Source organism: Bos taurus, chromosome 11 (assembly GCF_002263795.3).
Source record: "Bos taurus isolate L1 Dominette 01449 registration number 42190680 breed Hereford chromosome 11, ARS-UCD2.0, whole genome shotgun sequence".
NCBI lineage: Eukaryota > Metazoa > Chordata > Mammalia > Artiodactyla > Bovidae > Bos > Bos taurus.
The window spans coordinates 30,679,222-30,699,130 of NC_037338.1; the positions used below are offsets into that span (position 1 = coordinate 30,679,222).

The 19,909-nt window shown below is 36.7% G+C and overlaps 1 protein-coding gene across 4 annotated transcripts in view; it reads left to right on the forward strand.

Moving 5' to 3' along the window:
• FOXN2 (forkhead box N2) overlaps window positions 1-19,909 on the forward strand; it is a 58,907-nt gene that overhangs the window by 21,832 nt on the left and 17,166 nt on the right. For all 4 annotated transcript variants that reach the window (XM_059891743.1, XM_010810023.4, XM_059891744.1 and 1 more), the window contains one exon: window positions 10,499-11,049. In XM_059891743.1, the coding sequence (XP_059747726.1) occupies window positions 10,513-11,049 (537 nt within the window). In that variant the 5' untranslated portion in view covers window positions 10,499-10,512. The remainder of the gene's footprint in view (window positions 1-10,498; window positions 11,050-19,909) is intronic.

The window sequence follows — 19,909 nt, forward strand, 5'->3', positions numbered from 1 at the left end:
TATGGATGTGAGAGTTGGACTGTGAAGAAGGCTGAGCGCCGAAGAATTAATGCTTTTGAACTGTGGTGTTGGAGAAGACTCTTGAGAGTCCCTTGGACTGCAAGGAGATCCAACCAGTCCATTCTGAAGGAAATCAGCCCTGGGATTTCTTTGGAAGGAATGATGCTAAAGCTGAAACTCCAGTACTTTGGCCACCTCATGGGAAGAGTTGACTCATTGGAAAAGACTCTGATGCTGGGAGGGATTGGGGGCAGGAGGAGAAGGGGACGACAGAGGAAGAGATGGCTGGATGGCATCACGGACTCGATGGACGTTGAGTCTGAGTGAACTCCGGGAGTTGGTGATGGACAGGGAGGCCTGGCGTGCTGCGATTCATGGGATTGCAAAGAGTCGACACGACTGAGCGACTGAACTGAACTGAACTGATGGGGTTAAAAAAAGCTAGAACGAAAATAGCAGTTATTTTAGTTATCTACTAAATGCCAGTTATTTTATAAACTGGGAGGAGGTGATTTGAGCTAGTATTCAAAAGATCTTTTTATTACTGAGGAGAAGATTAAAAGTAACTTTGGATTTTGATAAGTATGTGTGGTAGAAAATTTTAAGTAACACTTAAGTAATAGAAATACATAACTTCCAAACTAGTAGATGATGAAAAGGTGGAACCAGAAAAAAATAATCCCAAAGAAGGCAAGCGGGATAAGAGAGAAGGAAACAGAATGCAATAATAAGATGATACAAGTAAATCTCATATCAGTGCCTTACATTTTAAAATGTTTAGCTATATGGGAGTTAGTACAGACTACAAAGAAACAATGAAGAAGGAAATGGCAACCCACTCCAGTATTCTTGCCTGGAGAGACACATGGACAGAGGAGCCTGGTGGGCTACAGTCCATGGGGTTGCAAAGAATCAGACATGACTTAGTGACTAAACAACAAAGAAACAAAAGGAAAACATGTTGTAGGTAAAATGATGGAAAAAGATATACCAGGCAAATATTGCTGCTGCTGCTGCTAAGTCACTTCGGTCGTGTCCGACTCTGTGCAGCCCCATAGATGGCAGCCCACCAGGCTCCCCCATCCCTGGGATTCTCCAGGCAAGAACACTGGAGTGGGTTGTCATTTCCTTCTCCAAATGCATGAAAGTGAAAAGTGAAAGTGAAGTCGCTCAGTCGTGTCCGACTCTTAGCGACCGCATGGACTGCAGCCCACCAGGCTCCTCCATCCATGGGATTTTCCAGGCAGGAGTACTGGAGTGGGGTGCCATTGCCTTCTCCAGGCAAATATTAATGAAATGAAAACGGGGATGTCATTTGAAATAGACTTTTAAGGCAAGTAGAATTACTAGAGATAAAAGAGTTGATACACAACAGTATATGTTTCACTTCTCCATCAATATATAGAAGTTTTAAATTTGTATGCAACTAATACTCAAAACCACAAATAAAATATATTAATACCACAAGGAAAAATTGACAAATTTCACCAGTGTAGTGGGAGATTGTAATATATCTAACTCATTAATTGGTAAAGAGAGCAAACCACCCCCCCCCAAAAAAAATCAGGAATATAGAAAACTTAATGTAGTTAACAAGCTTGATCCAATGGACATATATTGCATCCAATCACTGTAGAAACATCAGCTGAATCATCATGAAAATCAACACCTACTGGACCATCAAGCAAGTTTCAACAAATTTCAGAGGGTTAGTATGCTATAAATCATTAAAGTTAGAAATCAATAAGAAAAAAAATCCCATGGAAATTAAAATATATTCTGTTAAATAACTTACATATGAAAAAGGAAATGTTAATGGAACTCTTGCTGCCCTTTGTCTAGAAAGTGTTAAGTCATTCCTCAATTTTGCGTGTGGCAAACACAATCCTGAGAAATGGGTCACATAAAGGTCTTTCATTCTTGGCATGCCTAGTGAGAATGTTAGAGTGCTAAGAGCCAATGATGGATTGGTTCTCCCAACAGAAAAGACAAAATTTTTAGTAAATGATGCTGGAACAATTGTGTATTCATATGTAAAAAATGAAATTGAATTTTAAAAAATACATCCATACATTTTGGGGGTGAAACTGAAGACTTAAATGTGAAAGGTAAAAGCTATAATACATATAGAAGACAGTATGGGATAAAACTTCTATGAATTTTGTATACAGAAGAAATTCTTAAATGAGAAACACTATAGTAACTATATAAAGAAAAGAGTTAATTCACCCTATTAAAGTTGAGAACCTTTTCATTAATAGGCAACAAAAAGACAAGCCATATAAATAGGGAAAGATATTTGCATTACATATAAAAATTAGTATCCAAACAATACAAATGGCTTCAGTAGACACTTAATGGAAAGGGGCACACACACAAAAATTTTATATATATATATATACACACACACACACACACACGTTTGCCTTCTAGGTTTCTTTTGTATGTGAAGAGATAGTCAACTCCATTAATAATATGGGCAATGCAAATTATACCACAAGGAGATACAAATTCACAGTCATCAGGTTGGCAAAAATTTTTTTTGATGGGTTCATGGAGCAAACAGTATACTTGTACATTCCTGGTAGTAATCTGTCCTTAGCAGTTAAAGTTGAAGAAAAGAATACTCTGACCCAGTGACTCTGCTGCTTCACATGTATTGTGCTTTTAGAATTTCAGAAAACTTGTTTACAGTTGTGTTCCAAGGGATATAAACAAGGATGTCTATAGCAATACTACTTGTAATAGCCCCGAACATAAACATAAATGTCTAAAGAGTGTAATAAATTGTGGTATATTCATAAAGTAGAATGTAAGTCATCTGTAAAAAAAATGAATGAATTACTGCTGCAGTAATGTTAATGAATTTGGTGGACAGGAAAACAAGCTTCAGTACAACTCAATTTTGTAAGATGTGTGAAAAATTTAGAGGGCTAAGTAATAAATATTCAAGGATTCTAATTATAAAGGAAAAAAATTTCATTTGCTTTGTCTTTGATACAGTCAATTAAAATGTGAACAGATTAAGTCATAAAAGTCTACGTGGTTTTAAACAACACTGTACGTTTAGGAGGTTTCTTAGTTATTTTGGGCAAAAAAAAAGCTCTCAGTGTAATCTCTAATACCTTTAATTCAGCACCTTGTAACACTGAAAATTCACTGCCTCGGTTTCCCTTATTTATTCTCTGTCAAGCATTTCCTCTCAGACAAGTATTATTAATAATACAAACCTAAGCAAAAGTGCTCTCCTCTAACATTTTGAGATGTGATCTAAGAATTTCAATATGAAATCTTATTTTTCTTGCCCTGAAGTTGAGTATCACTGTATCATTGAACACGATATGCAGACATGCAGTTCCCTGTTAGACACCTTTAGAGATGTATGAGCTGCATAGTTGAAAAAAATGTGGTGCATTTTAATACTGAGCCCTCTTCTCAAGATACTGCATGACCGATACACAGTGAAACTCTAGGCAGGGGCTCAAATAATACTGGGATTATTTGAACTCTCCACTTTAAAAATTGTCCTTGTGAGAGAAAATTCTGTTCTTTCCTGAAGTGTAGATTTTGAGTCAGAAATGTGTATTTTGCTAAATTGTCTTGTACATTTACTTCCTTTTTTTTTTTTTTGTAGCAGTGTCTTGGTTTTAGAAATCGGATAGTGAATGTATTCATTATTTGAGTTATGTTAGTTCCACACCTAATAAATTAGGATACATTTTTCTTTCTTTTTGGCTGTGCGGCATCTTCATTGCTGCACGCAGGGTTTCTCTAGTTTTGGCAAGCAGGGACTACTCTCTAGTGTGGTGTGCAGGCAGGCTTCTCATTGCAGAGGCTTCTCTTGTTGCTGAGCATGGGCTGTAGGGCATGCAGGCTTCAGTAGCTGCAGCACATGGGCTCAGTAGTTGGCAGCTCCAAGACTCCAGAGCACAGGCTCAGTAGTTTTGGCATACGGCCTTAAGTTGCTCCTTAAGACATGTGGGATCCTCCCAGGTCAGGGATCAAACCCTTGTCTCCTGCACTGGCATGTAGACTGTTAACCACTCTTTCCCTGAGCCACCAGGGGAAGCCTAGGATATATTTTTCAAATCCCACATTTTCTAGGCTTAACTGCCTATTTTGAGTGACATTTATTATGTATAACAATTATATTTGGTTGATTGAAGTATTGTTCTTAAAAGATTACTGAAAGGAAGTATTACATCACTAGTCCAGATTTCCTTTTATTTCTGTACTTATTTTGCTTTATGAATCAAACTTCCATGCATATTATTATCTGCTACTGAATATTTTCAGTTCATTTTAAGAAGTAGTTTCATAAAAACTTAAAGCTAAAAGTTTTCTTGATTTTGGTGTAGAATATATAGACCTTTTGTTACAGTGTTACATATTACATATTTCTGAAAACACTGTGGGCAGGTGATATGGGTCACACCCAAAACTTGCAAAGCTTTGTAACCAGAACACTAACAGAAGTAAATCTTAATAAGAATGCTAGAATATTTTAAAAATACATTAAATCTATTACAAGTAAAGAAATATTACAGTCAACCTGAGATTTAAAAAAAAAAAAAAACTAAGCCTGATTGAAGGGTGTGCAAGGAAAGATTGAAGCTACAGGGTTATGGAGGCAGTAAAATGCATAAAGATCTGGAGAGGAGATTTCATTAAGTATTTTCTAGAAAATGCATGTGGCCAAGCTGTGCCAAGAGGAGGAAAATGGGTTGAAAGAGAATTGTGTACAGTTCTGTATCATCAGCAGCTTACTGCTTTCCACTATGTTAGCTTATTTCAGGTTTAGCTTTTATTAGTTAGTAGTGTAAAGACATAGGCTGAGAAAAATCATGTACAAACCTGTGTGACTCTCACATTGTACTAAAATCTTTTACCCACATACCAGTGAGCTAAATTGTGTTACAGAAAAGCTTAGTAACAAAGTAAACTGTACTAAGAATATGAGAGGTAGCTTCTGTTTTTTGACTAGAGGCCTTTGATCAGACTGACTGTTTTGTGATTTTGTTTTGTGTGAAATGGAAATACAACTAAAAATAATCTAACACAACCTTTTCTGCCTTGAGTATATTGTTTTAATTTTAAACTATAAAAGTAATAAACATCTTAAACACTGGAAAATATAACAAAGAAAAAAATTACCAAGTTATTATATAAACCACTGTTCAGATCAGATCAGTCGCTCAGTCATGTCCGACTCTTTGTGACCCCATGAATCGCAGCACGCCAGGCCTCCCTGTCCATCACCAACTCCCAGAGTTCACTCAGACTCATGTCCATCGAGTCAGTGATGCCATCCAGCCATCTCTTCCTCTGTTGTCCCCTTCTCCTCCTGCCCCCAATCCCTCCCAGCATCAGAGTCTTTTCCAATGAGTCAACTCTTCCCATGAGGTGGCCAAAGTACTGGAGTTTCAGCTTTAGCATCATTCCTTCCAAAGAAATCCCGGGGCTGATCTCCTTCAGAATGGACTGGTTGGATCTCCTTGCAGTCCAAGGGACTCTCAAGAGTCTTCTCCAACACCACAGTTCAAAAGCATCAATTCTTCGGCGCTCAGCCTTCTTCACAGTCCAACTCTCACATCCATACATGACCACAGGAAAAACCACAGCCTTGACTAGACGAACCTTTGTTGGCAAAGTAATGTCTCTGCTTTTGAATATGCTATCTAGGTTGGTCATAACTTTCCTTTCAAGGAGTGCTGCTAAGTCACTTCAGTCGTGTCCGACTCTGTGGGACCCCATAGACGGCAGCCCACCAGGCTCCCCCATCCCTGGGATTCTCCAGGCAAGAACACTGGAGTGGGTTGCCATTTCCTTCTCCAATGCGTGAAAGTGAAGTCGCTCAGTCGTGTCCGACTCTTAGTGACCCCCTGCACTGCAGCCCACCAGGCTCCTCTGTCCATGGGATTTTCCAGGCAAGAGTACTGGAGTGGGGTGCCATTGCCTTCTCCGCTTCCAAGGAGTAAGTGTCTTTTAATTTCATGGTTGCAGTCACCATCTGTAGTGATTTTGGAGCCCAGAAAAATAAAGTCTGACACTGTTTCCACTGTTTCCCCATCTATTTCCAATGAAGTGATGGGACCGGATGCCATGATCTTCGTTTTCTGAATGTTGAGCTTTAAGCCAACTTTTTCACTCTCCACTTTCACTTTCATCAGGAGGCTTTTTAGTTCCTCTTCACTTTCTGCCATAAGGCTGGTGTCATCTGCATATCTGAGGTTATTGATATTTCTCCAGGCAATCTTGATTCCAGCTTGTGTTTCTTCCAGTCCAGCGTTTCTCATGATGTACTCTGCATGTAAGTTAAATAAACAGGGTGACAATATACAGCCTTGACGAACTCCTTTTCCTATTTGGAACCAGTCTGTTGTTCCAGGTCCAGTTCTAACTGTTGCTTCCTGACCTGCATACAAATTTCTCAAGAGGCAGATCAGGTGGTCTGGTATTCCCATCTCTTTCAGAATTTTCCACAGTTTATTGTGATGCACACAGTCAAAGGCTTTGGCATAGTCAAAGCAGAAATAGATGTTTTTCTGGAACTCTCTTGCTTTTTCCATGATCCAGTGGATGTTGGCAATTTGATCTCTGGTTCCTCTGCCTTTTCTAAAACCAGCTTGAACATCAGGAAGTTCACGGTTCACATATTGCTGAAGCCTGGCTTGGAGAATTTTGAGCATTACTTTACTAGCGTGTGAGATGAGTGCAATTGTGTGGTAGTTTGAGCATTCTTTGGCATTGCCTTTCTTTGGGATTGGAATGAAAACTGACCTTTCCAGTCCTATGGCCACTGCTGAGTTTTCCAAATTTGCTGGCATATTGAGTGCAGCACTTTTATAGCATCATCTTTCAGGATTTGGAATAGCTCAACTGGAATTCCATCACCTCCACTAGCTTTGTTCATAGTGATGCTTTCTAAGGCCCACTTGACTTCACATTCCAGGATGTCTGGCTCTAGGTGAGTGATCACACCATTGTGATTATCTGGGTCGTGAAGATCTTTTTTGTACAGTTCTTCTGTGTATTCTTGCCATCTCTTCTTAATATCTTCTGCTTCTGTTAGGTCCATACCATTTCTGTCCTTTATCGAGCTCATCTTTGCATGAAATGTTCCTTTGGTATCTCTGATTTTCTTGAAGAGATCCCTAGTCTTTCCCATTCTGTTGTTTTCCTCTATTTCTTTGCATTGATCACTGAAGAAGGCTTTCTTATCGTTTCTTGCTATTCTTTGGAACTCTGCATTCAGATGTTTATATCTTTCCTTTTCTCCTTTGCTTTTCGCTTCTCTTCTTTTCACAGCTATTTGTAAGGCCTCCCCAGACAGCCATTTTGCTTTTTTGCATTTCTTTTCCACGGGGATGATCTTGATCCCTGTCTCCTGTACAATGTCACAAACCTCATTCCATAGTTGATCAGGTACTCTATCTATCAGATCTAGGCCCTTAAATCTATTTCTCACTTCCACTGTATAAACCACTGTTAGCTTCTTGTATATTTCCTACTTTTTTTTGCCAGTTTTTAGTAAACTTTTTTGTTTACTTCACAATCTTCAATTTTTACTTCATAATTTTCATTTTTAATGACTGCTAAATATTAGATTAAATAGATGCGCTTTCATTTACTTAGCTATTTCTCTGTAATAAAATATATAAACTTTATAGTTTTCCTCTTTTTCATAATTCCTGGATAAACATCTGTGTGCGTGCGTGTGTTTGTGTGTGTGTAAAAGATAAGGAGAGAATATTTTCTCTGATTTAGGATTATTTCACTGGAGTGACTCATAAGTGGAAGCATTGAATCAAAGAATATGACATTTTTAATGATTCTTGGTGCATATTGCCATCTTGTTTTTCAAAATGGCCCCAAGTCCTTGCCCAAAATTGTGTTATTACAAATTTTTTTAATTGGTTGGTGATAGGGCTTCCCAGGTGGCTCAGTAGTAAAGAATCCACTTGCCAATGCAGGAGACGCAAGTTTGATCCCTGGGTCGTGGAAAAATCCTCTGGAGAAGGAAGTGGCAACCTCCTCCAGTATTCTTGCCTGAAAATCCCATGGACAGAGGAGCCTGGTGGACTACAGTCCACGAGTTCACAAAAAGTGAACAACTGAGCATTAGCATGAAACCATTGACATTAGGCAACAAAACTTGTATAATGTTACTAATTATTTGTGTTTATCAGACACTACTCTAAGTATATTATCATACTTAATGTCACATTTTTGTTTTGTATTTTTTAATAATCAGTGAAGTTGAATATTTTCTAATACATATGTTTGTTATTTATATACTTATTTGTAGGGAAAGATCATTTGCCTATTTATTTTGGTGGACTTGGTGGACTCGTCAAGGATAGTTTAAAAACAGCTTTTTTTCTTTCCTTGAAAATACAGTAACAACTGAAACCTAACTAAGAGGATGTCAGTCTTTAAACTTGATTTTTTAACTTTGCTTGGCTATATGTGGTGCTAGTGGTAAAGAACCGACCTGCCAATGCAGGAGACATAAGAAATGCAGGTTCAATCCCTGGGTGGGGAAGATCCCTTGGAGAAGGAAATGGCAACCCACTCCAGTATTCTTACCTGGAGAATCCCATGGACAGAGGAGCTTGGCAGGCTGCAGTCCTGGCTGGCAAAGAGTTGAACACAACTGAGGCAAAGTAACCAAGCAAGCAATGCTTTATGTAATCTTTGGCACGTTTGCTGCCATAGTATTGTCTTGCATCTTAAAGTAATGGGATTTCATTCTAAACTTGTGATTCAGAGGATGACATATTTGCAACCATTTGAATTAGTTTCTGATGAGACTGTCAACAGTATCTGTTTTAAGTAGTGTTGCTAAAAATGAACGTTCCTGAAGAAATTGAGTGTACTCGAATGGACAAAGAAGCTTGAATCTTGAACTCAGCGTAGTTTGTAATTTTGGCCTCACTTTTTATTAGCTTTAGAACATTAGGCAGTTTACTTACTTGGCTTCCATAACAGGGATTTTCAACTTTCTTGTTGTAACTAGTGGGGATATTTCCTAGCATTAATGGTTTGTTTCAAAAATAAAGTAACTTTTAAAAGCAGGTAGCACAGCACTTGGTATTTGTTGCTTATAAGTTCATTTCAATTTGAAATTATAATTTGAGTGCTTCCTTATGCCCAATGTTTTGTTACGATGTATTAAAGACTCTTATCATGGGATTCACAGTGGGAGGAAAAGGACCATATGTAGAACTAAGTAATAGTGTACATAAAATTTATGCATTTTAATTGATAGTCATTTAAGATACAATATGTAGTATTTAGTACAATGGCTTACACCCCAAATATTAGCTGATGGATGTTACTGATAATTGGGTATTCTGAGATTACATCTAATAGCTACAAGAATCCAGATTGTTTTATATCCAACATTGACCAGTTTTCATAATTAGAGAAACCTGCCAGCTATGTTTTAAATAAAATAAAATCCCGGGGTTGCTTCTCTTATTTCACTTACATAAATATAAGTTTGACTAGAATAATAGTATACGTAGAGGGTTTTTCACAGAATTCGGAAGTGAGTTACCTTGATGAACCATGGAAAATGAATTAAATGGCACTTCAGTTCTGCCACTTTCCCTTTTGGTCAGTTATTCTTCCGTAGTAAGATGTTTGAATTGAAGTATGTTTCAGAAGTAAAAAAAAATCATTGAGAGAATAGAAATAAAAAAGGATAGCTTAGAAACAGCTTTTTTTCCTCCCCTTGAAAATACAGTGACAGTTCAAACTTGACTAAGAATGTCAACCTTTCACCATCAGTACTTGATGAGATAGTATATAGAAGGAAGAGTTAAAATACTGGAATTTACAATAATAAATACTGGAGTTTCAGCTCTCTGAAATACTGGAATTTACAATAATAAATCTGTAGTAAATATGATTTTGCTAGTAATGAATTTAGTGATTAAGAAATGTTATCTTTTTAGTATGATATACTATAAAAATATTAGAAATTATTTCTTTATAGTATTATAATCATATTTGAGGAAAGTTTATTTGGAATTACTGTTTGAGCTTATTTTAAATTTATTATCTATTTTGAGCCTTATGTATGACTGTTAATTTCACTGTAATTATAGTGAAATTATAGATGAATAGATTATAGAATTTTAGAATTCAAAGATATAATTATTCATTTTTAGTAATAGCACACATTACTTATTAGGCAGTTATTATGGGCTAGGGACTGTAATAAGTATTCAGAATACATTCAGCTTTATTAATATCACCTGTACATATTGTGCTATAGTGGGGCATTTTATTTATAGCCATTTCAAATAACATGAAATAAATTCTGTATTATAACCTTTAGCATTTGTTATGCAAATATACTTAAATATTATATGGGATATTGATTATAAAATTTCTCTGATTTGGGGATATTTAAATTTGTGTTTCCTTTTTCCATGTGCTTATGAATCTTAAGTATAACATTGGTTGATAATTGTTTCTTTTGTTACAGAACTGTAAGAGTAAATGGGTCCAGTAATTGGAATGACTCCAGAAAAGAGAGCTGAAACTCCAGGAGCTGAAAAGGTTGCAGGATTGAGCCAGATTTACAAAATGGGAAGCTTGCCTGAAGCTGTTGATGCTGCCAGGCCAAAGGCCACTCTAGTGGACAATGAGTCAGCAGATGATGAACTCACAAACTTGAACTGGCTTCACGAAAGTACTAATCTCCTAACAAACTTCAGCTTTGGAAGCGAAGGTCTTCCAATTGTTAGTCCATTGTATGACATAGAAGGAGATGATGTGCCATCCTTTGGACCGTCGTGCTATCAGAGCCAAGAAAAAAAATCAGCAACTTCAAAGCCCCCATACTCCTTTAGTCTTCTCATTTATATGGCTATTGAACACTCTCCAAATAAGTGTTTGCCAGTCAAAGAAATTTATAGCTGGATTCTGAACCGCTTCCCATATTTTGCAACTGCACCAACTGGCTGGAAGAATTCTGTTCGACATAATCTGTCCCTGAATAAATGTTTTCAGAAAGTGGAAAGAAGCCACGGCAAGGTCAGTGTTTATGAACGTTGCTATATTTAGGGAGGTGGGGGAAAATAGGACGGAGATCTTAAAATATGAGGAAGTCAAAGGAAGACAAAAAATAGTCAAGTCAGATTACTTCAGTTTGAACTTAATTTTATTCACCATCTGCTTTCATCTCAGATGTTTTGAAGTTTCTTCAGTATTGATATAAATCTAGCAGAATTATGTTCAGTCTACTAAAGGTACAAATTAGGTATAAATTAGGAGTTTATTATTTCCTTTTTATTTTCTTTAACTTTTAAAAATTGAAGTATAGTTAATTTACAATGTTGCATTAGTTTCAGGTATACAAAAAAGTGGTTCGATTATAATTAATTAGTTTTTTTAATATCCCAACTTTCTGTTTTTAGTTTCTGTAATGTTCTTGTTGCTGTATTTATAAATTCTTATTTGTTCAATATGACAGTGTCTGCCTTAAAATTGGAATGTGGATCTTTTACATTAGTGTAATTGATACAGTTGGATTTAAATCTGTTATTGCATTATTTGTTTTCTATTTAAATACTTTTAAGACATTATTCTCTTGTCTTCCGGGTAGCATAGTTTGTGATGAGAAGTCTGTTGGCATTCTTATCTTTGTTCTTCTGTTTGTAGTTTTTTTTCCTTACTGTCCTCAAGATTTTTATCTTTATCACTACTTTTTAGCAATTTGACTATGATGTGCCTAAGTGTGTTTTTCTTTATTTTATCCTGCCTTGGTTATTCTGACATTCTTGGATCTGTGGTTTGTTGTCATTCATTAAACTTAGAAATTTGTTTCCTCATTATCTCTTCAAATATTTCTTGTGATTCACCACCTACAATGAAAATATGTTAGACCATTTGCTGTTGTCTCACCTCTTGATTGCTCTATCCCTCTTCCTACTCTTTTTTCTTTGTTTCAGTTTGGATAATTTCTATTGATCTTTGTACAGTTTTTTTCTTTCTTGTATCCATTCTGCTGATCAGCCTAATAAAATCTTCATTTTTTTTTTTAAGTATTTTCATTTTCCTTTAAAAAGTCTCCAACTTTCTGCTAAAAATTTCCCACTAGGTCTGTTAAACAAATTAATCATAGTCACAGTGTCTGTCTGATAATTTCAATATTTGGACCATCTCTGAGTCTGGTTTTGTTAATTGTTTTGTTTCCTGCTTTTGTGTGTCACATAATTTTGCATTAAATATCAGACATTGCTTGTTAAAAAATGGTAGAAACTGGAGTAAAAAATATTTCTATCAAGAAATAGATATGACTCTACTTCTGTCAGGTTGTTAGTATGGACAGGTATTGATCAATCTAGTTAATAGTTGAGTTGGGTGGGTTTTGTGGTTGTCATAGTTACCTTTGATATACCATAGTCTTTACATTACTATGGAGAGACTGCTGATACTTTGTATTTAGTGTGAGGCCGGGAATGTCAGGTGATTTTTCTTAGCTTTTCTGCTCCACCTTTATCTGTCAGTTTGTGACACATTTAGCTTAGAAGTGGGAGGGGAGTTAAATATTTCTCTCTGTACGCTTACTCCTCCCTTAGCAGTAGATCGTTCTTCCTTGTTACTTGGTGCAAGGTTCTTGGTGTGAACAGGATAGGTTTCTTGGTTCTTCTCCAGTTTTAGTGTCAGGCAGGCTTATTGTATGCCCGTGCCTCAAGTGTGGGACGCCCTGTCTCTTCCATGAGCAGACTCCCATCCACCCAGTGAAGTCCAGAGCTGCACTTATCAATAGCCAGAGACCTCCATGTGGCTAGTGGTTGGTATACTGGAGAGAACAAATATATGATACTTTGTCATTGTATAAGTTCCTTTTGAACAGCACTGTTCCAGCATTCAGGCCAGTTTCTTGTCCACTCCCATCATGGTAAGTAAATGTTACCTAATATCAGTGGGAAGTTCTGGGTACAAGTGAGTGACCATTTCCCAGTGGCAGCAGATCTCTGCTTTGTATCTTTGGAGCATTTGAGCATGAGCTAATTTCCTGTCTTTCTCCACATGATGTATACTGCATTGCCTAGTATCAGTAAAGTGTGAGGATAACTGGGTTTTGTACTTTTCTTCCAACAGTAGCTGTCTTTTGCTGGTGACTGGGGTGAGGGAGGGTACTTTTTCTCTCTCTCAGTGGCAGACAGCTTTTGCTTCTTATTTGCTTTGTCCAGGGTTTAGGCAGGTTTAGTGCCTCTCCCAGAGGGACACCTGATCTTACCTTATACTCACTCAGGGCCTGGAGCATGAATGAGCTATGCCTGATATCCTTGCTCTAACCACAGACCATAGTCGGCTCAACACATCTATTTCCATCTCCAAGGGTGTCTTCCTTAGGTCTCCTTGAGTATTTTGTTTTCTTACTTTTTATCGTAACTGCCACTTTTTCCATGCTGTACCAAAAGTGAAACAGCTCTTATGTTTCATCCCTCCTCACAGATCCTGTCACACCTCAAAATCAATTCTTCTTGCAGTCTAAATTCTCAGGCTCATAAAAAATTATGGTTTTGTAGATTATTTTGGTTTTTTTCTTGTTAATCTAGGAGTGTTGTTCTTTTGTAGTTTTCTATAACCCAAGTGGCAGCAGAAAGTTCTGATATAAAAATTCTGGAATAAAAGTTTAAAAAGCAAGTAATTAAATCTTTAGATAACTGAAGGATTTCATAGGACAGTGCTGTTCAGACTTGAAAGTATCTACTGATCATCTGGGGATCTTGTTAAAATACACATTCTTCTTCAGCAAATCTAGGATGGAGACTGAGGCTTTCTAATTTCTAACAGGCTTTGAGGTGATCCTGATGCCTCTAATCCATGAGACACCCTGGGTAGCAAGGCATTTGGACACATCATTTTCTTACGATTAAAGGAGATTGTATTAGTTATCTACTGCTATGTAATAAATTGCTATTTAACACATTCTTTACTACACATGGAATATTTATGAAGGCCAGCTATGTGCTCAGCCATTAAAAAGCCTCAGCAATTTTTAAGGATCAGTCTGTTATAGCTAGCCTCCAAGGTAGCCCCCAAATGAGCCCTGCCTTCCAGTATCTGTGCCCTTGTAGAGTCCCCCTTCAGAGAAGGCGATGGCACCCCACTCCAGTACTCTTGCCTGGAAAATCCCACAGATGGAGGAGCCTGGTAGGCTGCAGTCCATCGGGTCGCAAAGAGTCGGACACGACTGAGCGATTTCACTTTCACTTTTTACTTTCATGCATTGGAGAAGGAAATGGCAACCCACTCCAGTGTTCTCGCCTAGAGAATCCCAGGGATAGGGGAGCCTGATGGGCTGCCGTCTATGGGGTCGCACAGAGTTGGACACGACTGAAGCAACTTAGCAGCAGCAGCAGAGTCCCCCTTCACTACGGAATTTGGCTGGTGTGTGTAACCAAGAGGATATTATGGAAATGGAGTGTGCCTTTTGAATCCAGGTCATAAAAGACATGGCTTCCATCTTGGGTTCTTGGCCAGTTAGCTATATGGGAAGTCAGCTGCTATATCATAAGGACATTTAAATAGCCCTATGGAGAGACCCGTATGGCAAGGAAATCAGACTCAATATGCATATGAGTAAGTCATTTTGGAAACGCATTCCCTATCAGTCAGACTCTCCTTTCAAATGACTGAAAGTGTTGAAAATTTTGTATGTATTCTTTCTACTATGCATCATTAGATTTTATTTTTTGAACTGTATCAGTTAATTCTTTTCTAGTTTTAGACCTATTGTATTTATGCTTATGGCAAGATATAAAAGAAACTAGTCATCAGCATTGGTTTTTAGTAGAAGGGTCTAGGGAAAGTATGGTATAATGGAAGCCAGCGAGGGTAAGTTTAAGTGTGAATGAGCAACAGTGTCAAATGTTGCAAAAAAAAAAAACTTGAAAATGGGGATATCCCTGGCAGTCCAGGGGTTAAAACTCCACACTTCCACTGCAGGGAGTGCAGGTCTGATATGGGTCAGGGAACTAAGATCCCACGTGCTGCATCTCACAGCCAAAAGAAAGAAGAAAAAAACTTGATTAGCATCAAGTAGCAGCCAAAAGATTAGAATTAAAAATATATGAACAGTGGTGTATTGCTAAATATTTAACAATTGGGTGAGGGTGAAGGTATCACTTTTGCCAATTTCCATGATATAAATATTTCTATCGTGGCCATTTTCAAGCTGCCAACATTATGTCATTAAGTGCAAAATTTGGACAAAAAGTGATAAATTCAAGTGAGATTGGGAGTGCTTGTGGTTCGTTTTTATTTTATTTTTTAATAAACTACTGCTTGAATCAGTACCTCAAAATACTGATTTTTTTCCTTTTTCAACGTGCAAAAGGCAAGTAAGTTATACTCACTTCCATTAGGTTTGGCAACCTTGAAAAGCACTTTTTCTGATGAATAATTGTCTGGAGATGATAATCTCAAAAAAGAAAGCAAGATGACAAAGGTCCAGGTCAAACCACAGGTTGATATAGATACTTAGTCACCTGCTATGGCTGCTGCTTAGCTCCCTGCCCTCATCCATACCGTAGTTACCACTCTCAAAAGATAGGCCTAAGAATCTTGGCTTGTTATTTATGAATTTTAAAATCAGAAAAGCTAGACAAGGTGTTTTTGTTTTGTTTTTATGTTTTGAACATTAACATTGAAGTCTTAAAATCTGCTTTTCAAACTTTGTTATAAAAGCCAGACTAAAATATTTAATGTGAGAATTTAGCTGGGGAACGTGAAATCATAAGTTTTGCCTGTACAATTTCAGGCTGTGCATTTTCGTGGTGTGATTTGCTTCAATAGCTGAATCCCAAGAAATGAAGTCATGCAAGCCACCATTGAAAGTTCACACTATGAGCAAGAATTATGAATGCCCTTTTAAATTCAGTGGTTCTAAAAACCACTGAAAAAGGTAGTCAAGGGGGGGGAATATTAAAATGTACAGTGCAGGTACATGAAAACATTCCAGGAATAGTGAACTTTGTTTCTTCCAATGTTCTTTACAACTTCCATTAAGATAAATCTTAAAAGTTCAAGTCTCAGTGTATTCCTTATTTCTTCAGAACCTTCAGTGGTTCTTTACCAAATATGTCCAAAAGCCTTAGAGTTTCAAAATGCAAAATAGTACATGAGAGAATGCACATTTCCTGTTTCCACTGCACAAAAAAGCATTTCTTGTAATAGTCATATTCACTTTAAAATAATACTTCTTAAACTCTTTAGTATTTGTGTTCTATCATCTAAGCACAACAATAAAGAGACATAGTTTTTAACTGAGACTTAGATTTAAAAATAAGTTTTTTGCTTTAGACTCTAAAACATAGATTAGCAAATACATAATTCTATCTTGTTACTGATAGTTTGTGAACAGGCTCAGTGAACGGAAGTGCTGCCATGGTAACACAAAACAGACGGTTATTTGGAGACCTTACTCAAGATACTTAAATGCCCTGAACTGCAAGTTTTCAGTACTAGTGCTTCCAATTTGCTGTTTCAAGGAAATACTAATTCTTCTGTGAGCAAAACAATTTGCAGTTCTCTCACAATAGAATTTTAAAAGTAGATTTATGAACCAAACAGCTTCTGGGAGTATAATCTCAGGAATACCAAGATAGAACATGGTTAGAATCATTAAAATAATTGTCTTAGTCTATATATGAAAAATAATTTATGTATTTCTTTTCTATATGAAACTGAAGTGGTTTGGGGACAAAGGATGTTGTAGGTGCTATCACTTTTAAAGTTTTATTTCTCTATCTTCAGAATACACTTACCACTTAGGCCAAGTGATTGGAATTACATCTAATTTAAGATGGGATGGTCCATCACTTAATTCTAAAATACATGGGTAGAAATTTGACTTCCTTTGGAAAAAACTTAAAATTTCAATGTAGTTCATGTGATATCTTGCTGCCACAGGCCAGAAAAAGTTTCATCTGATAGTATGGTACGTTACTTTCTGTATTACAGTATGATATGACACCATGGTTTTTCTTGTCCAATATATTTAAGTGGCTGGGATGTTAAAAACTGCCTTACACTCAATTACCATACTTTTCCTCACACGAAAGTGTTTTTCCCTTATCAGTTTAATTCTTGTTTATTTCTAACTTTTGTCTCATTTCAAAATTAATTAATTTTTGTTCTTATTGTTTATGTTTTTAAAAGTCCTTCATCTCTTAGAAGAAAAGAATAGGAACATAAACTGACTTTCTGCCATTTTCAGTATAACCTCTTGTATTCATTTACTTTGCAGCTCTGTCACTTACATAAAAATTTTCTTATTTGAATCTCATCACAACTCAGTGAAGTGGTCTGTTTTTTTACAGATAAAATATGAATTAGAGGACAGATAGAGATTAAATTATTAGTCCAATGTCAGTGGCCAGTCAGTAAGCAGTGTTTTAATATTTCACTTTTAAAACCTGTGAAACCATTCTTTCATTATACTGTTCTGCTATAGTAGTTATGACATGATATTCAGAGATTAAAAAAAAACCTCAGTAATAGACTAATGTTACTTTGAAAACAGTTCAGGAAATGGAAGCACCCTGGAATTCATCATATTAAATCTTCAGCAATCATAATAGCTTACATCATATGGGATTTTATACAAGCAGAAAGGAGCAGGGGTCAGTTTTACTGTTGTCTAGATAATTGTTAATGTTGTGAGGTATAATTCAAATTTTCAGAAGGGGTTTTTGAAATAGAAAAGATGTAATGTAAAAACAAAAATTAGTAGCAGTTTGAATCTCACTAATCTTGTGAGGAAATTTTGTACACCATGGTGAGAAGGGTTCAGGTTATACCTTATATTTAACTTTTGGTATTTATATCTTCAAAAGATTAAATATCTTCAAAAATATTTATTAAAATTTAATGTCAGTATCTAGTGGAATAGAAGCAGAAAAACAAATTATTGGAGAATAAAAACAATGATATTAGACTGGAAGAAAGAGGAACAGTTTTTAAAACTGCAAAGAAAATGAACATAAAACATAACAATAGTAGTATTTGGTATTAAGGGCTTATGTCCAGAAGGTACTGTTTCATATGTATTTTGAGCATACTAATGCACAGAGAACCATAGATATTTTTCTAAAGGTTACACAGCTGTTAAGTGACAGAGCCAGGTTTCCAAAGGTAGGTATTGTGCTCTTCTTCAAGGCTTGTACTCTTAACTTCTGTGCAAGTGGTGTTTAGCTCTGGGGAAGTGGGATGAGTTTGCAGTTGAACCTCCTCCTTGCATGACTGTGGGCTTCTATATGTAAGCTGTGGGTCCATGTGGTACATTTGTAGGGATGTTCTTCTAGTCAAACTGTTCAGGTTGGTAGATAGGGATGGATGTTCAGCTAAAGAAACAGGATAGATGTATCCTTAAGGAAGAGTTAGCAGGTGATGTTACAGCTCCTGAAATCCTTCAGTTATTTCATTTAACTAGCTCAACTAATGTCTGTGCATTAGACCACATCCACTTAGTTTTTATGTTTTTCTTATGCCCTTTACAATCTGTAATTATAGTTTGGATATCTTTTTAAATTCAAGAGCATTTGTAAATTTCCAAGTGGTCAGAGAATTTTGCAGTTGGGTTTTTTTTTTTTTTTCCTTTTTGCACTAGAGTGACCTTTAAATAAGATTTATTTTTCTTCATGGTCTAATCAATGTTTGTAGTTTTTTCTACCAAAAAAAAAAAAAAAACATTTCTCAGTGTTAACATTAGGAAAGTATATTCTGTAAGAATTCATCAGTTACATCAGTGTTTTTAATACAAAACAGGTTTAAATAAAGCAAGACTATTTAGAACCCCCTCATAGCTCAATCAGTAAAGAATCTGCCTGCAATGCAGGAGACCCAGGTTCGATTCCTGGGTTGGGAAGATCCCCTGGAGAAGGAAATGGCAACCCGCTCCAGTGTTCTGGCCTGAAGAATCCCCATGGACAGAGGACCCTGTCAGGCTACAGTCCATGGGGTCGCAAGAGTCGGACATGACTTAGCGACTAAACCACCATCGATCTGCTAATATGTAGTGTGACCTTCTAAGAAGAAAGGAGGTAAAACATGCAGCATTTTTCAAACCTCTTTGAAGGAATTATCTCCTGGTCTGGCCTTTCCCCTGCACATTAGATCATTTTAGTGATATTCTTCAGGTATATTGTCTGCTTACCTTCCTGGTGAGCTGTTCCTTCATATTAGAGGAACTGTGGAGCAGGCAAGCCATTCTTTGAGTCATCTCTCATTTGCCATTTAGTGGGCACTTCTCTTTATATTTTCTCTAGTTTCCAATAAGCATACATTTCTATTATTTTTAGATTCTTATGACTATTTCCATGAAATCTGGGCTTGTGTACCCTTTACCTTATTATCCAAAAGGCCCTCAAATGTTGTAACTTAACCATATTGAGGATAGGGATGGTACTTATTCCTCTTTTTTACCTTTTACAAGAGTCTTTTCCATCCCTCAGTTTTTTATTTTACTCTTTGAGACTTTTGCCATCTCTTCATTAAATTGTTTGCTTTGAATTTAAGCAGTTTAAATGGGAAAATAAATACTAGTGTTAATGCCATAAAAATAATTATTTTTGGATGCATCACCCAGTATCATATTGTTTAGCACTTTGGGGGGAATGACACCACCTAATTGAAGGGCCACCATGCATAGCCCTTCATGCTGTTCTCTGCATAGCTTGGTGTTGTATCATTCTCACAAACTGTGATGCAAATGTGAATGGTGTGTCCTAGAGTGTTGTGGTCTTGTGGCCCTATGCACCATGCACTGTGCAGAGTACTCTACGTGTAATTAAATCTATGGAACAACCCTGTGAGGTAGCTACTATTATTATCCGTACCTTCCAAATACGGGAATAATGACCCAGAGAAATAGAAGTTA